The sequence below is a fragment of the Delphinapterus leucas genome, chromosome 6 (genome assembly GCF_059928025.1).
Source record: "Delphinapterus leucas isolate spDelLeu-1000000601 "Yukka" chromosome 6, BTC_Dleu_Yukka2, whole genome shotgun sequence".
NCBI lineage: Eukaryota > Metazoa > Chordata > Mammalia > Artiodactyla > Monodontidae > Delphinapterus > Delphinapterus leucas.
Window position 1 is genome coordinate 92,154,933 of NC_143134.1, and position 18,004 is coordinate 92,172,936.

Consider the following 18,004-nt stretch of genomic DNA (forward strand, 5'->3'; position numbering starts at 1 on the left):
GATTAAATAGCTCCTCAGCAGGCAGGAATACGATATGAACTCCTTCCAGCACAGCTCAGTTCTCCTGTAAATGTAATATGCTGTGAGGCCAAAGCTTCCCTCCTCCATTGTGGTAACTTATAAAGCAGGTGAGATGCCCACTCGGCCTGTAATGGAGGTAAGAAGTCCTGCCCTGCCCCCTCCTCCCGCCCTTCCTGCAGTATCAGTCTGAGCTCCATTGAAGGGGTGTCAGCCCCTCCCAGGGTATAGGAAGACAGTTCAGGCAGACAGAAAATTAATGCTGATCAAATTCATAATGAGTGCTGGGAGTCTACACAAGCATTTTTGGGCGTGTTCACTGGACACTGCCGGTAATTAGCTTTGCTTGAGAAGTCATCCCTCTTACTCTCGCCAGCAGTTTCTACGTGGTAATTTTTAGGATGGAAGAACTAATAAAAATATTCAGGGTGTCCAGGAAGATATTTTCAGACTGTAAGGCAATTTACAATATTTTGAGGAATCTTCCCTTCACTAATGGATGAGGAGTCTCAGCCTGGGTAGGTCTCCACCTGCCCCACTGGAAGGTATGGATTGGCCTCCAGTCCTGTTGTGTGGAGTCAGGATCTTGGGGCCCAGCCCCAGCTGGGGTAGGTTGCTTCACCTGCTAGCACTCATTTCCTCATCTGCATGATATGGATAAGAATGTCCTCTGTTAAGTTCTCAGATATATTTTTTAGTTACTTTTTTAGCAGTTGCCCTAAGGGATTATATTATGCTTCCTGGATTTATTACAATCTTCTTCATTCTTAGTATTGAGTTAATTTGAGTAAAATTTAGCAAATTTGTGTCAGTATAGCTCCTGTCTCCTCCCCTGTGCTATTATGGACATATATGTTATATCTATATGTTATAAACTCAGTAACAGAGTGGTTTAGGTCTTGCTTTAAATAGTAAGAGAAAAAGAAAAAATATGCACATATAATATACACACAGTCTCTTATATTTACCCATCTATGTACCATTTTCCATGCTCTTCATTACTTCCTGTGAGTCTGAGTAACCCTCTGGTGTAATTTTCTTTCAGTATAAGGCCTTTCTTTGGTATTTCATCTAGGATAGATATGTTAGCAATAAATTCTCTCAGTTTTTGTTTATTTGGGAATGATTTTATTATGCTTTCAGTTTTTGGAAAGATAGTTTAGCTGGATATAGAATGCTAGTTGACAAGGATTTTTTTCTTTCAGCACAGTGAATTTGGGATTACACTACCATAGTGTCACCATTGTTTTGACTGAGAGGTCATCCATTAATCATTTTGTTACCTGTATGGGATGAATCATTTTTCTGTTGCTGCCTTTAAGATGTTCTCTTTGTCTTTCAGCAGTTTAAGATATGTGTAAATGTGGTTTGTATTTATTGTACTTGGAGTTTGTTGAGCTTGGAATGTAATTTAATGTTTTAAAAATCAATTTGGGAAGGTTTTAGCCATTATTTCTTCAAATATTTTTTCTGCCCCTTTCTCTGTTCTTCAAATTGGATAATTTCTGATGATCTATCTTTAAATTCACTGATTTCTTCTGTCAAATCAAACTGTTGAGCTATGTAGTCATTTTATTCCAGTAGTCATTTTTTGTAGTCATTTTTTTTCAACTCTGAATATCCATTTGGCTCTTTTCAGTAGTATCTGTTTCTCTGTTGAGATTTCCTATATATTGACTCATTGTTAGCATATTTTCCTTTAGTTCTTTAATTATAGTTTTCTTTAATTATTTGAATATATTTTTAATAGCTGCTTTGAAGGCTCTGTAACTTAGCAGCTTAAAACGTTAAATATATTATCTTACAGTTCCTGTAGGTCAAAAGTTTGCACGTGGCTCTTTTTTTTTTTTTTTTTTTTATGGCTGCGTTGGGTCTTCATTGCTGTGTGCGGGCTTTCTCTAGTTGTGGCGAGCAGGGGCTACTCTTCATTGCGGTGCACAGGCTTCTCATTGTGGTGGCTTGTCTTGTTGCAGAGCATGGGCTCTAGGTGCTCGGGCTTCAGTAGTTGTGGCTCATGGGCTCTAGAGCACAGACAGGCTCAGTGGTCGTGGCACACAGGCTTAGTTGGTCCGCGACATCTTCCCGAACTAGGGCTCGAACCCGTGTCCCCTGCATTGGCAGGCAGATTCTTAACCACTGTGCTGTGCCACCAGGGAAGTCCCTTGCACATGGCTTGACTGGATTCTCTGCTCAGGGTCTCCCAAGGCTTCAGTCAAGGTGTCCACCACGGCTGTGATCTCATCTGTGATCTCACTGATTGTTGGCTGAATTCAGTTTCTTGAGGCTGTAGAACTGAGGACCTCAGCTCTAAAAGGCCATTTTCCATTCCCTGCCATATGGCCTTCTACACAACATGACAGTTTTCTTCTTCAAGGCCAGTAGGAGAATGTCTGTTGCTGATTCTTATCTCTTTTAAGTTCTCACTTGATCTAGTCAGGTTGACCCAGGATAATCTTCCTTCTGTTAACTCAGAAGTCAACTGATTAGGGACCTTAATTACATCCAGGTAATTCCTTCTCTGGAGTGATATGCCATCATATTCACAGATCCTGCACACAGTCAAGGGGAGGGGATTATATTCGGCATGTGTACCAGGAGGCAGGAATCTTGGGGGGTCATCTTAGACTTCTGCCTATCACTGTGCACCTTTGATCCCCAATAATTCACATCCCTTACACGCAAAATACATTCACTCCCTCCCAAGGTTCCCAAGAGTCTCATCTCATTACAGCATGAGTTCAAAGTCTAAATTTTCATCATCTAAATCTAAATCTCATCAGCTAAAAGTCCAAAATCTAAATCAGGTCCAGGTCCAGGTGCAGCTCATTTCAGTATATGCAGCTGCTAGGACACCATTGCTCTCCATCTGTTACACTGAAGAGGCCATTTATCCACCCCAATACTCCCAACATACAGTGGCAGGAAGACATAGGATAATGTTTATAGATATTCTGGCTCAAACAGGGGGAAATGAAAGTCAAAAGGAGTCATGGGTCCATAATTGTTTTGAAATCAGGTAAATGTTTGACTTTTCTTGATTCAATTTCAAGACCTGGGAATAATCATCAGGGGCTTTTGGCTCTTCCCTCTGGGCACGTGGTTCCACCTTCTTGTCATCCTTACTATTTTATGAAAAGTAACACACGTTTGCAGCTGAGTCGTTTTGTGAGCCTGCTTCCCACCAGTAGAATTTTGGTTGTCCAACCTCCTCTTTTCATTTTGTTCTCTCTCTCTCTGTCCCATTTTGTCCAAGCTGGCAGGATTTCTCTTCTCTTTTTTTTTGTTTTAATATTTATTTATTTATATATTTATTTGGCTGTGCTGGGTCTTAGTTGTGGCATGCGGGATCTAGTTCCCTGACCAGGGATCAAACCTGGGCCCGCTGCATTGGGATCATGGAATCTTAGCCACTGGACCACCAGGGAAGTCCCCCCAGCTGGCAGGATTTCTGCTGAGATAATTCTCAAGAACTTTGTGGTCTTTCATGGATTCACTGCTTTTCACTCCATTAGACGGAAGCCACATCCACTAGATCTTTTCAAACAAATCCCTTTTCTCTCTTGGCCTCCTGTTGAGAAGGCTGAGTGATAATGACCTTCAGCTTCCTGGATGCCCCTGGTGTAGTCAAGAAGATCCATGACATGCACACACTCTTTATCTCTTAAAAGGGCCCTTTGTGTGACTGAACGTTCTGCGCTTTTGATCTTTCTGAGGTTTTAAAAAAAGATTGTACAGTCACACACTCAGTCTTTTCTCTATGCCACATTTTCAGTAGCCATTCTGATTTTTAGCCTCTTTTGCCATCTGGAGAGGCTGAAAATTTTCTAAATAATTCAGTCCTACTTAATTTTTGTATAACAGTTTTCCCTCTGAATAATCTCTCTCCTCTTTCATTTTACCGTAAGCAGCAAGAAGAAACCAGGCAGCATCTTCAGCACGGCTTGGAAATCTCCTTAGCTATATAACTAGGTTCATCCCTTAAAAATTCTACATAGCTGCTGGAGACGATTTTGCTAAGCTTTCTGCCACTATATAATAAGGATCTCCTTTTTCCACTTTCTAATAACATGTTCCTCACTTTCTTCTTAACCTTCACCAGCAGCATCCTCAACATTTATATTTCTGCTAACAGTCTGTTTAATTAAGGAAATTTAAGCTTTCTCTATTATGTGCTGCAGAATTCCTCCATCTTCCTCCTACTGCCCAATTCTAAAGCTGCTCCTACATTTTAGGTATTTCTTACAGTGTCATCTCACTCCCAGGTACCAAAATCTTTATTAGTTTTCTATTGCTGTGTAATAGATTGCCTCAAATATAGCGGCAAATATAGTGGTTCCCATAGGTCATAAGTCTGGACATGGCTTAGCTGGGTTCTTTGCTCTGGATCTCACTGGCTGAAATCAAAGTGTTGGCCAGGGCAGCTATCTCATCTGGGACTTGGGCTCTTCTTCCAAGCCCACTGTTCGTTGGCAGAACTCAGTTCCTTGAGGTCGCGGGACTGCAAACCTCAGCCTCTAGAGGTCGCTTGCTGAGAGATTCTCCTGCTGGCTTTGAAGAAATCAGCTGCCATGTTGTGATGGGCCATGTGGCTGGGACCTGAGGTGGCCTCTGGGAGCTCAGAGTGGTCAAGTTCATGTTGAATTTGTGGAAACAAAGACTCATCAGTATGATTATTACATTAATAACAATGTAGACAATGCAGGTGCATTTGAAACTCTGGCTCAGGGATGCCCATCTCATCAGATGCCTACTTACCATTCCAGAAGATTCCTTTTTGAAAACTTGTAAAAATTCCCAAGAACCTGAACCTTCGTTGCATGACAGTCTCCTTACACGTGAGTTGGGAAGGATTTGTTTTATTTATATGGGTCGATTCTGGATATGTGTTAAAGGGAAATTTCCTGCGCTAACGAGCTTCCCTTTTCTCCTCCTGTGAAAGCAGTACTTTTCACAATTTAATGTGCGTGGGAATCACTTGACGTCTTGTTAAAAGGTAGATTCAGGTTCAGCAGGTCTGGGATAGGCCTTGAGATCCTGCATTTCTCACAAGCACGCAGGTGATGCCACACTGGATCAAATTTTGAGTAGCAGATTATTCAAGTGAGAATAAGAATGCAGGTCCTGGTTGCCCGGTCACTGGTGTCTATTCTCACACACACACTAGATGGTGTTGTCAGCTCAGGAAATATCACAATGCTTTAGTTGCAGGCGTGTCTGTTGATCTAAAAGAATCCTCCAAATCTCAGGTCCATGGGATGCAGACCTGGAAGGCACCCAGAGATCATCCTTTGCCCAGTGGGTAGAGGTGGTAATGAGGCCCATGAGGGAAGGGGGTTGCCTGAGATCACACAGCAAGTTAGGGACAGCGTTTTCTTTGTCAATACCTGTCAGTCTATGTAGTAATCAGTGTTCTAAATTTGGCCTGGGTGTGTTTTCCTTAAAGTGTTAGATTGGTACTCTTTTTAAAAAAATTGTATCTTCAAATATTGGCTTGCTGCATTACATTAAATTATAAAAAGGAAAATTAGTTTCCTATCTTGATAAGAAGTTCTAAAGACTTTGCCACATGGTTTGTTGTATCATAGCCGCAACGTTTATTTAAGCAAGTGGGGTTGGAAATGCTGGCCTCTTACAGTCTCCTAATGTTTGTGAGATTTAATGCACTGTACACCAAATTTTTCACACTTAGACACAACTTTAGAGTTTTGTTTCCAAGAGTTTTATTTTGTTTGCTCCTATAAAGTCAGCCGAGTGAGGACTGCTGTCTCCTTTTTATTATCAGCATCTGCTGACTGATAATAATAATAACAGTAATACCATGAGTTGGGCACCGCTCTAAGCACTTCATGTAAATGAGCTAATTTAATGCTGAAAACACCCAGTAACGTAGGTGTTGGTCCTCCCCTCCCCTCAGCTTCCCCCATCCCCAGTTTAAAGGTGAGGACACTGAGGCTCAGAGAGTGTAGGGAACTTGTCTCAGGTCACACAGCTAATCAGGGGCAGTGCTAGAATTGAACTCAGATGGTCTTACTCCAGAGCTCAGTTGTAACTCCTGGGACCTGGTACCTCCTGGAGGGGAGAGGAGGCGACTTGCCCAAGTCAGGCAGCTCGTACACCCTGGCCACAGCCCTCCCCTCACTCTTAGTCCAGTTACAGCACACTGCTGGTCATGGCACGAGAATTAATGAGAGTCTGTCCTGCTTGGAGAGTACAGGGGTCACAGCAGAGTCACGTCTCTGGGCAAGTGCCACGTCAGGGAGCAGAGCCAGGCATAGAGCTCCAGGCTCAGAGCCGCTGGGGGCGCAGACCTGCTCCTCCAGGTGCCATTGTCCTGGTGGGCTCCGTTTTGCCCACACCCACACTCTGCCCTCTTTCTCTTTAAAACGAGGCAAGAGTAGGAAGGCAGGATTCAAGAAGAGGGTGGGGGGTGTTTCTTCAATTTTTCCTTTGAGATTCTTGCTGCAAAGCCAAGGAGGCCCACAGTCCGTGGCCAGATCCCCTGCGGTTGCCCCATCCAGCACTTTGCTGTCTTTGGAGGGTTTAGAGCCCGTGGGACTGAGAGTTCTGTCCCATCTGCCATGTCATGATTGCTCTGTGAATCATCTCGAACCTTCTTTTACAAGGCAAGGGTCAGTGGAACTGATTGCTCATCAGACTGTTAAGATGGTTATTTCAGTGTCCTAAAAAGAAATTGCCCGATGGGTGTGTCTATTGGGCAGCTCTGGTTATTAACTCAACAGTGATTGCACAGCACCACTGGATTCTGACTGCCAACTGTTATAAAAGGAAGCAAGTTACTGGGTTATAGAATTTGCAGGGACTTTACAAGTCATGTGTTCAACTCCCTCCTAAGCAGGAGTCCCTCCTTGTCCCCAGCAGTGGCCAGCCAGCCCTAGCTTGCCCACTGCTGGTGGGGGGATTCTCCCCCCTTCACAGGTCATCTGTTGTGTTCTTGGACAACTTCTTACGAGGCTGAAATCTGTCTCTCTGTAGCCTCCTTATTGCTCTGGACCCCCCGCTTGGAGGCCACCCAGCATGTGTGCTCTCTCTTCCCCTCAGAGATTCAAGGAGAGAGGATATGTGTCTCAATCTTCTCTCCTCCAGGCTGTCAGCCCTCCCTTCTTCAAAACATCATTATGGAATGTGGTTTTCACTGGAGTTCTGTGAGGGAGTAAAGATAGACGCTTGCATTAAATCTTCTGCATTTAACTGAAGGTCAAGACTCCATTCCCCATCCCTGCAGAGGAGTCTCATCTAGCTCAGGACCCCCCAAATGCTCTGAGGGCAGTGAAACGACATTAGTGGGCTGTAGGGTGGGACAGCAAGAGGGAGAGAAATGGTATAAGAGAAACTTCATTTTCCATAATAGGAAGTCAGTAATAATGGTCTAAAACTGAAAAATCGTGAGAAAGCAGGGCTAATGTTTTATTTGAAGTTCTGAGGCAAATACTGGAAGAAATTGCTGAAAATGTTGAGAGGAGGGGCTCTCTTGAGAGCCAGATCTGGGTAGGGCTGGGACAGGGGACTGCTGATTTTATTATGAACCTTGAGTGCTATTAGGCTTTTTAAGCTAAGCACATGTACTTAAGCAAGTGTATTTGTTGAAAATGATCTTTAAAAATTCTCCCAAATGGAGTTTGGTCTCAAAGTCTTGTTAGTAGGGAAACAATTAGGGGCCTAGGTTTGGCTTTATTTGGCAGGGTAGATTTAAAAGACATTGGGATATGTAGAAGGACAGACCTGGATATAAATTTGGTCTGGTGAACTTGCCAGCTTTGTGACTTCGGGCAAGTTACTTAACCTCTCTGAGCCACAGTTCCTCATCTGTAAAATAGAGGCAGTGCTAGGACCTAACTCTAGGGGGTTGTGAGGATTAAATGAGATGAGGCAGGCTCAGGGCACCCAGCAGAATGGGGACTCAGGGCCCATTTCCTGGCCACAGATTCTCTGTTGCTCGATCCCAGAGATATCCTGAGGACCAGAGCTGCTGTCAGAAAAAACACGTGTCTCAACTCCTGCCTGCAGAATGTTTGCTCTTCATAGAAGTCCTGGATTCAGTGCCTTATGACAGAACAAACAAGCAGGAGTCCTTAATGGTTCCTAGTCCTTCTTCCCTCTCCATCCTCAAGGAAATTAGCTTTTTGTGTGTGTGTGTGTGTGGTACGTGGGCCTCTCACCGTTGTGGCCTCTCCCGTTGCGGAGCACAGGCTCCGGACACGCAGGCTCAGCGGCCATGGCTCACGGGCCCAGCCGCTCCGCGGCATGTGGGATCTTCCCGGACCGGGGCACGAACCCGTGTCCCCTGCGTTGGCAGGCGGACTCTCAACCACTGCGCCACCAGGGAAGCCCGGAAATTAGCTTTTTAACCCTTCTCCTCTCATAACTAGTTCATCTCTGGGAAAACTTTGAACCCAAGAGCAGCCGGGGGTTGGGGGTCACTTCAGTCCAATTTTTTTGCCATGAAGTGGGGGCACTGCTCCTCAAGAGGGGCCAAGAAGGGGGCCACCAGGCCAGTTCATCCTTTGTGCCTGCGGGTAGGGGACAGGAGCAATAGCCTCAGCCTCTCTGCAAAACCCTAGCAGGCCACGGGATTTGGAAGACTCGGGGAGCTTGTCCCGAGGTAGACTAGGCTCAGCTCACTCCTTTTGGAACCAGAAACTGAGGCAAAATAAAACTGCCTTTTCTGGGTAGGATTCTGGACAGTTCTGGGAACTTGTCTGCAAAACAAATTGATTTATGGGGATCCAGCTGTGAGGAACTGTACAAAACAGGGATCAGAGGAGATATACTCCAGATGTGGCTTCATTAAGGTCAGGGGTAGAACAATGGGATTGAAAGACTTCCGAGGTCCATTGGGCCATGGAGACTTCGAGAAAGTATGGCCAAGGGCCTGTGGCTTCCAGCTGCTGATTCCGAGCTGTAAAACAGCTTTGAACTCATTCTGTCCAACCTCTTGAAACTACAGGTGGGGACCCCAAGGCCCAGAGAGGGAAGGGGCTTACCCAGCATCACACATGGAGGGGAGACAAGGCTGGACCCAGAAGCCACATCTGCTGCTGCTGGTACCAACATCTGTCTCATCACCCACCCCTGCCTCTCACTCCTGCCTTTTAGAATCCAGCCCAAGGTTGTTTTCTTAATCAAAAGTTGAGGGAAGACTTAACTCTGCCACACTCTGATGGTAACTTGCCCAGTGAGGAGACCAGTCTCACCCTAATGCTGGGGGGAAAGCTCCCTCCCCACTTCACGGGCTGCTGAGACCCTGGTGACACCTTCTGTTGGAGCAGTCGGTCCCTGTGCTTCTGGAGCTGGAAGTGGTACTTTGTTAGGTGCCTGTTCCCTGTCCTCTGAGGGTGAGGGCAGGATGCCCTCCTACTGCATTGCCTGTATTGGGAATGAATTTCAGTTTTTTTTTAATGTAGTTTTTTTTTTTAATATTACAGCTATTTATTTATTTTATTTGGCCATGCCTCAGGGCACGTGGGATCTTAGTTCCCCGACCAGGGATCAAACCTGTTCCCCCTGCATTGGAAGCGTGGAGTCATAACCACTGGACTGCCAGGGAAGTCCCAGATTTCAGTTTTCTGAAGCTTGGAAATGAGATTCACATTTGGCAGAATCTCAAATCAAGTCTGGTCTCCCACTTCTACTACAGCATTCCTGACATGTCTCTCTCTTTTTTTTTTTTTTAATTTTTAAATATTTATTTATTTGGTTGTGCTGGGTCTTAGTTGTGGCAGGCAGGCTCCTTAGTTGTGGCTCGAGGGCTCCTTAGTTGCGGCTCACCGGCTCCTTAGTTGTGATATGCAAACTCTTAGTTGCGGCATGCACATGGGATCTAGTTCCCCAGCCAGGGATCAAACCCAGGACCCCTGCTTTGGGAGCGTGGAGTCCCAACCACTGTGCCACCAGGGAAGTCCCATCTTCTTTTTTTTTTTTAAACACTTAATTTTTTCCAGATTATTAAAAAATATATATGCTCAGCTGAAAATTTGGAAACTATGCAAGAATATAAAGAAATCACTTAAGTTCTCACGACCCAATGACAGCACCATTTGGAAGCATTTCCTTCCAGTCTTTTTTCATTATTACAATTCCTTTTATTTGGCTGGAATTGGCTCAATATTAGCTTTTGCCAAATGAACATGGTTCTGTCCTTTGGGGAAATGCAGAATTAGTCTCCTTCCTCTGCCTATAACAGGGGTGTAGATGTGTGACAACAATATGCACGTCCAGATTCTTCCCTCCTCTGGGAGAAAATTGCAACTCCATTTTAAATGCCAAGGTTTTTAACAGTTATGGTCATTGCCATTTATTAAGAGCGTGCTACTTAAAAGGCACTGAACTAATATTTTCATACATTGTTTAATCTTCACAACAGTCTTACAAAGGAGGTATTTTCTAGCTTCAATTTATAGAGGAAGACACTGAGGCTCAGAGAGAATGGGTCCCATTTGAACTGATGGGAATTGAGTTCAGTGAGATTATCACCTCCCTTAATCTGGCTTTTTTATCTTTATTAATGCAGCCTTACTAAAACTGCCTCTTGAATGCCAGACTTGCAAATCACACCTTTACATTTGTTCCTGACAAATTTATCTCCTTGATTCTGGCCCACAAAGATCTTTTTTTTTTTTTCTCTTGTGATAATCTCTCTGATGCAACATGACTCATGTAGAATTCCTAGCAATGATTAAAAAAAATGGAAAAGAAAACCCTCCTATCATATTGCCTGGCACATAGTACTCACTCAGTACCTGGTTGCTATTATTATTATATGAGGTGGGTGACACTGTTTGTTTGGTTACCTGGGTTTCCCTCTGTTCCCCACAAAACACAGAACAATGTGCTAAAAGTAGCATTGTGCTAAGGAGGGGTCCAACCACAGTGGTTGGTCTCTGAGATGGCTTCTAGAACATCCTTCCTTTCCAGCTGTTGGCAGAAACAAGAAGCCAAGAAGATGCTCCCTTGAATTTGGACCCCTCTGTCCCATGCCTGGCCCTGCCCTTCCCCTGGGGTCTCATCATCCCACCCGTTGGTTGATACGGTAGGTCTGTCTTTGGTGAGAAGGGCCCCCTTCCCCCCACCAGCCTCCCAGCCCCTGACATGGCAGTCTGCCTTGCTGTTGCTCGTGCTGCTGACCCCTCAGAAGAGACGTTCCTTTTAGTGGGGTGGAGCTGTCAAAATGGATTTTAAAACATGGGTTGTGTTTTATTGTAATTTTTGGTTGTTTTCTAAATTTGGTCACAATCATGTCGTCTTGTTCTAAAAAGAGAGGGAGGAAGCAGCTGCCCCCTGGGAAGGCTTCAGAGAGGAGAAGGAAGGGAAGAAAGCCCTCAGGCTTCCCTGCTAATTGTTCTGCTTCCTTCCTGATCTCTCGAAAGCCCTCTCTGTGGGAGTAGAAGGGACAGATGTGGACTTGAAGATGCCTGCATGGTCTCCCTGACCTGGGAACTTCGTGGAGGGCAGACTGTCACCGGCCCCTGATGACACTCACCAAGGCTACTGGCCCCGTACAAGTGCCAGACAGCACAGACCCTGTTCCCACCTGGACCCAGGAGATTATGATTCAAGGTGGAAACAGAGAGATGGGAGGAGCCTGAAGAAAGGGCTGATCTCGTCTTCCTCAGAGAGGGGTGACATCTGTGCCATCTTGAAAGGCTGAGCAGCCTGTGGATAGGTAGGGGGAAGGCGGTCCAAGGGGAGGGCAGCCTGGCCAGGAATGGTGGGCAGTGGTGTTACTGGAATGTGAGGAAGAGAGGCTGGGAGGTGAGGCCAGGTCCTGGCAGGGTCCACATCTTGTGGGGGGCTTGGATGCCAAGCTGAGGAGTTTAGAGGTCACCCTGGAGGCAGTGAGGAAAAATGGTCTTTGCAGTCAGGACAAGACTGCAGCTGGCCGAGGGGCAGCTTCCTCCCATTGCATCATCCTCCCTTGAGTGTCCATCCCCCAGAGCTGCAGATTCTATCACATTCTGTGGTTTGGTTTCTGTCCACAACGCTGCACTGAACTACCCCTGCCAAGGTCCAGGACCTCTTGTTTGCTAAATCCATTGATAAGTTTTCTTCCTCATGTTCCTGCATCTCACCATTGCATTTGGCCTGGTCCACCCCTGTCTCCAGGCATTTTCTCCTACTCTCCAGGTAGGCTCCTGGCTACCACATCTCTTAGTTCTCCACTCAACCCAGACTTCTGTGGGCTTCCTTTCCAACATCCTTGAGCCACATTCCCCAGGATCCTAGGGGACCCTTTATGTTCTCCCCCAGAGACCTCAAACACAGATGTGGCTTCAATGCCAACGGTTACCTGTGTCCATCAGTTAGGAACTGTATTCAGCTGCAAGTATCAGAAACCGGAAAAACAGTGGCTTAATCAAATTCAAGGCTTTATTTTTGTTACATAAGAGGAAGTCCAGAGTTAGGCATTTCAGGGCTGATTTGGTGGCTTTGTGGTGCTGTTAGGGATGGTGCTCATTCTGTCTTCCCATTCAACCATGCTTAGCATGTGCCTGTCACCCTGTAGTTGTAATATGCTCCCCCACCCCCCACCAAGCATTTAGTTTGTCATCATTCAAGGAGAATGAGAAGGGTAAAGAGCAAAAGACCTGCTAACTGAGCCTGTCCGCCGTTAAAGAGCTTTCCCAGAAGACCCTTCCTGTTTCTGTATTAGTCAGTTATTGCCACAGTAACGCTCTGTAACAACCACCCCCAAACTCAGCTGGCCAGGCTCAGCTGGGCAGCACTCCAGACTTGGGCCAGCCAGTCTTGGTCTAGGTCGGTTCCAAGTGCACTAGTTCTGGAACCCAGGCTGAACAAGCAGAGATAAGCCGGGGAGGATTCTTCTCATGGTGAGTCATCAGAGCAAGCAAGCCAAACTGCGCAAGCAAACTTAAGGTTTCTGCTTATTCCTTCTGCGAACGCTCCAAAGGAAGTCATGGAGCTAAGTCCAACATCAGTGGGTGAGTACTCACCCTCCATCCGCAGTGGCAGAGGAGAGCACATGTTTGTGGAGTAATATCCACATTCACACAGCCTCCGTCCAGTCCTGTGTCCTGTCACCCCTTCATTGAACAGGAGGCCGACAAGTGTGGGCTTTTTGGCTGGCACTTTGCCATCCTAAACAAACTCAAGGTTCTGATGGTGAGGAAGGAGGGAATAACGGAAGTCTGGTAGGCACACTTTGGCAGGACTTTTTTCAATAGCTGTGTCCCAGGAACTACCAGGTAAAAAATAATGAAGTTAGAGAACACACTGGCTGGCAGTGACACTAGTGACATTTATTACCCTTGGGAAGCCACCAGGACACAGAGACAGGCCATACCACAAGACTTATATGGCCACCGAGTCCCCTCCTCCTGTTGCAACATTTTACAAACCTCCCTTCTTTGGTGCTGTCATAAGTCCCACTGCACGAGGGCATGGGAGAACATTACCAGCAGAGGTGGGAGAAGTCATCGACGTCATCCCCATTTGGAGTTGCTTGTCCTTCTGTCTCTAGTGAAGTGCTGGCCTGTGTCATTCCCAGCACATGCTCATCAGCCCTGAAGGGTCCTGGCTTCGTCACATCGTGGCCTGGCACCAAGACCTGGCTTCGATCTCTTGCCTTTGCTGTATCCATAGCTCAGATAGCTGTCAAATATATTCAGGTCCTAATATCAACTAAGGGAGAGGAAGGTGCAAAGCATCTAAGACAAGAAGAAAGAGCTAGAGCTGTAAGATGGAAGCTGGGGCATTGCCTGCCTCAGGGCTGCAGCAGCTATCCCACCACCAAATCCTGAGGAGCAAAGGAAGGAAGAGACGTTCACTAGACTGGATGTGCTGTTCCTGAGACAGGGAGCCCAGAATGGTTTCCAAAGCCCACGGCATTACTCGCCCTCTTAAGCCTCTCTCTTGCCATGTACACACTGGCAACTCGCACATCTCCCCCCAGCCTGGGTCTCTCCCAACCTGCTGCCCGCTGAGCACTTCCCTCCGGCTGTCCCATCCACCCTGAAAAAACAACACATTCTACCCTGGGCTCGTCATCTTTTCTTTCCCCAACCTGCTATTCTTTCTCCCCTGCTGTCCACAAAGCTGGAAAGATGTGGTTTGTCTCCCTGACCTCTACTTCCCTTTACTCTGGCAAGAACCCCAGTATTTCTTTGGGATCCGCCCCTTGCCCTCTTAGTCTCTGTGGTCTGTATGACTCCAGCAAAACTCATGGATCTAAGTCAGTTAACACAGCCGTAGCGATTGGTTCAGTGGTGAGCGTGTGACCTAAGCTGGTGAATCTCAGAACTTCCATGCAAATGCTAGGACACAAGCTCTCATTTGTTTCTGTTAGATTTAAACCTGGAAGGATATAGCTCCGAGAGGTGCTGGCTGGCAGCCACCTTGTGACCATGAGACTGGTGACCATCTTGTGACAATGCAGGAGGAGCTGTCAAGACCAGAGTCAGCGCGGAGTACCTGAGTTACAAGAGATGGAGAGAAAATATACTGATGATGTGGTTTGAGTCCCTGGATCCAGGTGGGCCTGAAATGATTGAGATCTACCCTCATGTTGTTTAGTCATATGAACCAGTACACTTTACTTTTCCTCTTTTTAAAGGTCAGTTTGATTAGGTTTTCAGCCAGTTGTAACCAGAAGTGTTCTGCTACACCTGTTTCACTGAATGGCAGCAGCACTTAACCAAATAAGCCAGAAGCCTGGGGTTCACATTTAGATTCACTCCCCACATCCAAGAAGGCTCAGTCCTGGGCCGTCTCTTTAGTTTCCTCCCTGCATCCCATTGCTGTTGCCTCAGGTCAAACCTATGTCCTCTCTTGCCTGAGCCATGGAATAAACAACCCATTGAGCGGCCTCCCTTTCAGCCTCAGTGTCTCAATTTCTCCTTCCCACTTGGCAGAGTTGTCTTTCTAAAAGCTAATCTGACTATGGCACGGTATTCAACCACTCCCCAAGCTCTGTTCATTCACGTAAAGAATGACCTGGTCCCAGCCTGCTGCCAGTGGCCTGGGCAGAGTGGGTGTGACAGCATGAGGTTGCCAGAGCTGGCCTTTGGGGCCTCCTTCCCTCTTCTTGGTGCCATCCCACCCTGGCACCATCAGCTGAGTGTGGCACAGAACTGCTCAGATGGGCCAGGCCCACAAAACCAGTGGAACTTAAAGGTCTGAGAGAGCAGCCGGGAGGTCAGGCCCCTGCTGCCCAGCTTCATAGAACCAGATCTCTGACCTGTGCCCAGGACTCTGGGTGCCAGGCTTCCCCTCTTCACTTACCCATCCAGCTTTACCGCCCAACTAGCCCCTGGCTACTCGAAGCATGAGCCATGGACCAGCAGCCCTGGCATTGGCTGGGAGTATATTAGAAATGCAGACTCTCAGGTCCCAGCGCAGACCTACCGAACCAGAATCTGCATGTTAATACTCTCACTGGGTGATTCTCAGGCACACTGAAGTCTGGACAGTCATTAAGGCTCCCTCCAAGTCATTCCCTGGGCCTCAGGACTGGGACAGAACAGCAGTGAGGTGTAGACAGAGGCATAGAGCTGGAAAAATCCAGCTTCCTTATCCCTCATCCCTGGGGATGTTTGTGCACCTACACTGGGGCCGTGGGATCTTAGAGTGGGCAGGGACCCTGGAGGTTCCCAGCGACCAGCCCACTGAATCTTGCTTGGATCACAGACTCCTTTGAAAATCTCAAGGAAGCTATGGCCCCCATCTTTAGGAGAGCATGCATGTCTGTGCACGTGGCTGCCCTGCACACAATCACAGCTGACGGCACACGCCCACAGGAGCCTCCAGGTAAAAACTTCTGCCTTAGAAGAATCCTTTCTGTAGCATCTCCAGCCTTGTCGAGAGCCCTGCAGGCTCTCACCACCTGCCACACCTGCCTTCCACTCTGGTTACCCCCTTTTCTTGGAACTGGTTGTGCCTCCCAGTGACTTCTTTCCACTGCCTTGTCCTGCTCTGCAGAGTCACGCAGATGAGGTCACTTAGTCCTCCCCATGACAGGGATGAGAAGATAAGGAATTACATCTACCAGAGTTTGCCCTTCTCCACAAGGTTCAGCTGTGGTTCTTTCCATATAGGATGGGACATGCAGACGCTTCCCAGCCCATCTTGGCCCCAGACATCCTCTGTTTCTCAGTGTTCCCATTAAGGGCTGGTCCCCAGAACACAGCATTCCAGGTGCAGCCTGACCAGCCTGGGGAAAGCTGACCACTCACCCATTTGTTCTGAACACTAGCTCTGGGGACAGACATACAGCAGCAGATACACTGAGCTGGGGTTCAACTCAGACCCCCAGATCTCCCGTAAACACCTGCGTGATCTCAGCTTCCTTTTGTTGTAGGAAAAAATGGGGTGCAAGCGGAGGGTCGCGTCCCAGGTCTTGAGTGAGTCCCTGGGGTGGGCCACCAAATGAGGGTCCTTGGCTTCGAGTAGGAAAGAATTCAAGAGCGAGCCATAGTAAAGTGAAAGCAGGTTTATTCAGGGAGATACACACTCCCTGAATGCTCAGAGTGTGGGTCATCTCAGAAGGCAAGAGCGGCCCTGAGAGGTACACATTCCATATACAGAATGTGGTATGTCTCAAAAGGTGAGACTGGCACTGAGGTGTGGGTGTGGTTAGTTTTTATGGGCTGGGTAATTTCATAGGCTAATGCGTGGGAGGGATATTCTAACTATCTTGGAGAAGGGGCAGGGATTTCCAGGAGTTGGGGCACTGCCCACTTTTTGACCTTTTATGGTCAGCCTCGGAACTGTCATGGCGCCTGTGGGCATGTCATTTACATATGCCAATGTATTACAATGAGCGCATAGTGAGGCTTAAGGTCTGCTGGGAGTCGAGTCTTCCACCAACTTGGAGCTAAATAGGTTCTAACTAGTTTTTGTGGTATCCTGTTCTTAATGGTTGTGTCATTCTTTTAATGGTTGTGCCCTGCCCCTTTCCTTCCTGTCTCACTTTCTCTCTTTCTAGCATTTGGGAGAGTCTAAATTGAAATCCCAGGTTAGACCACACATTCAGGTTTCTGTCCTGTTCCTTAACTGCCCTCAGTGCCCTTGCCCAAAGGCATTTCCACCCCCCACCACACCCCACCAGCCTCAGTTTCCTCACAGGTTTGTTGGGATGGTCAAATATGTAATGAAAATACTGGGGCTTTGAAATATGGGATTTTTAAAAATCAATTTATACTTTATTTTTGGCTGCGTTGGGTCTTCGTTGCTGCGTGTGGGCTTTCTCTAGTTGCGGCGAGCGGGGGCTTCTCTGTTGCGGTGCACGGGCTTCTCATTGCGGTGGCTTCTCTTGTTTGGAAAATGGGCTCTAGGCGCGCAGGCTTCAGTAGCTGTGGCACGTGGGCTCAGTAGTTGTGGCTCACAGGCTCTAGAGCACAGGCTCAGTAGCTGCGGTACACGGGCTTAGTTGCTCCGCAGCACGTGGGATCTTCCCAGACCAGGGCTCAAAGCCGTGTCCCCTGCATTGGCAGGCAGATTCTTAACCACTGTGCCACCAGGGAAGTCCCTGAAATATGTTTTTTAAAGTTTCTGTTACTTGTTATTTTGGAAAAGATTTCTGGTTGTTTCCAAAATCCATTTCCCCTTTCTTTCATAGGAATAGAACCTTAGCACACAGACGCTCAGCTTAAGACCATAAATCCCGGCCTGCCCTGTGTTAGGTGTGGCCCTGGGAGGTGAGGGGAGCGATGCACTCAAAATGCAGTCATGCTCTTCAACGGAGAGTGTGTCTTTCCTTGCCCTCTGCCCTCCCCTGGCTGTGGACCTGGTGGTGTGCCATTTTGGAGCACAAGTATGAGTACAACACCCCTGGAATGGCAGAGCAACAAGACGGAAGGTGTCTGGGCCTGTGATGACTTCAAAGAGCAGCCTCCTCAGACTCGGGACGACTTTTATGTGAGTGAGAAATGAACTCCTATCTTCTTTAAGCCACTGTTATTTGTGGTGCTCAGCTCAACCTTATTCCAGCCTGATGAATGAATTTTCTTGAGGC

At 47.1% G+C, this 18,004-nt stretch overlaps 1 protein-coding gene across 6 annotated transcripts in view; it reads left to right on the forward strand.

Moving 5' to 3' along the window:
• GALNT12 (polypeptide N-acetylgalactosaminyltransferase 12) overlaps positions 1-18,004 on the forward strand; it is a 68,146-nt gene that overhangs the window by 39,749 nt on the left and 10,393 nt on the right. Inside the window, exons 11-13 of one of the 6 annotated variants that reach the window (XR_016393445.1) lie at positions 1-11,065; positions 11,403-15,798; positions 17,609-18,004. The exon at positions 17,609-18,004 is cut by the window's right edge and continues 10,393 nt beyond it. Coding sequence is in view for 1 of the 6 variants with exons in the window: in XM_022600205.3 (XP_022455913.1) it covers positions 1-6 (6 nt within the window). In the remaining 5 variants the exon portion in view is untranslated. The other 5 variants (XR_016393446.1, XR_016393444.1, XR_016393447.1 and 2 more) reach the window with 5 other exon arrangements.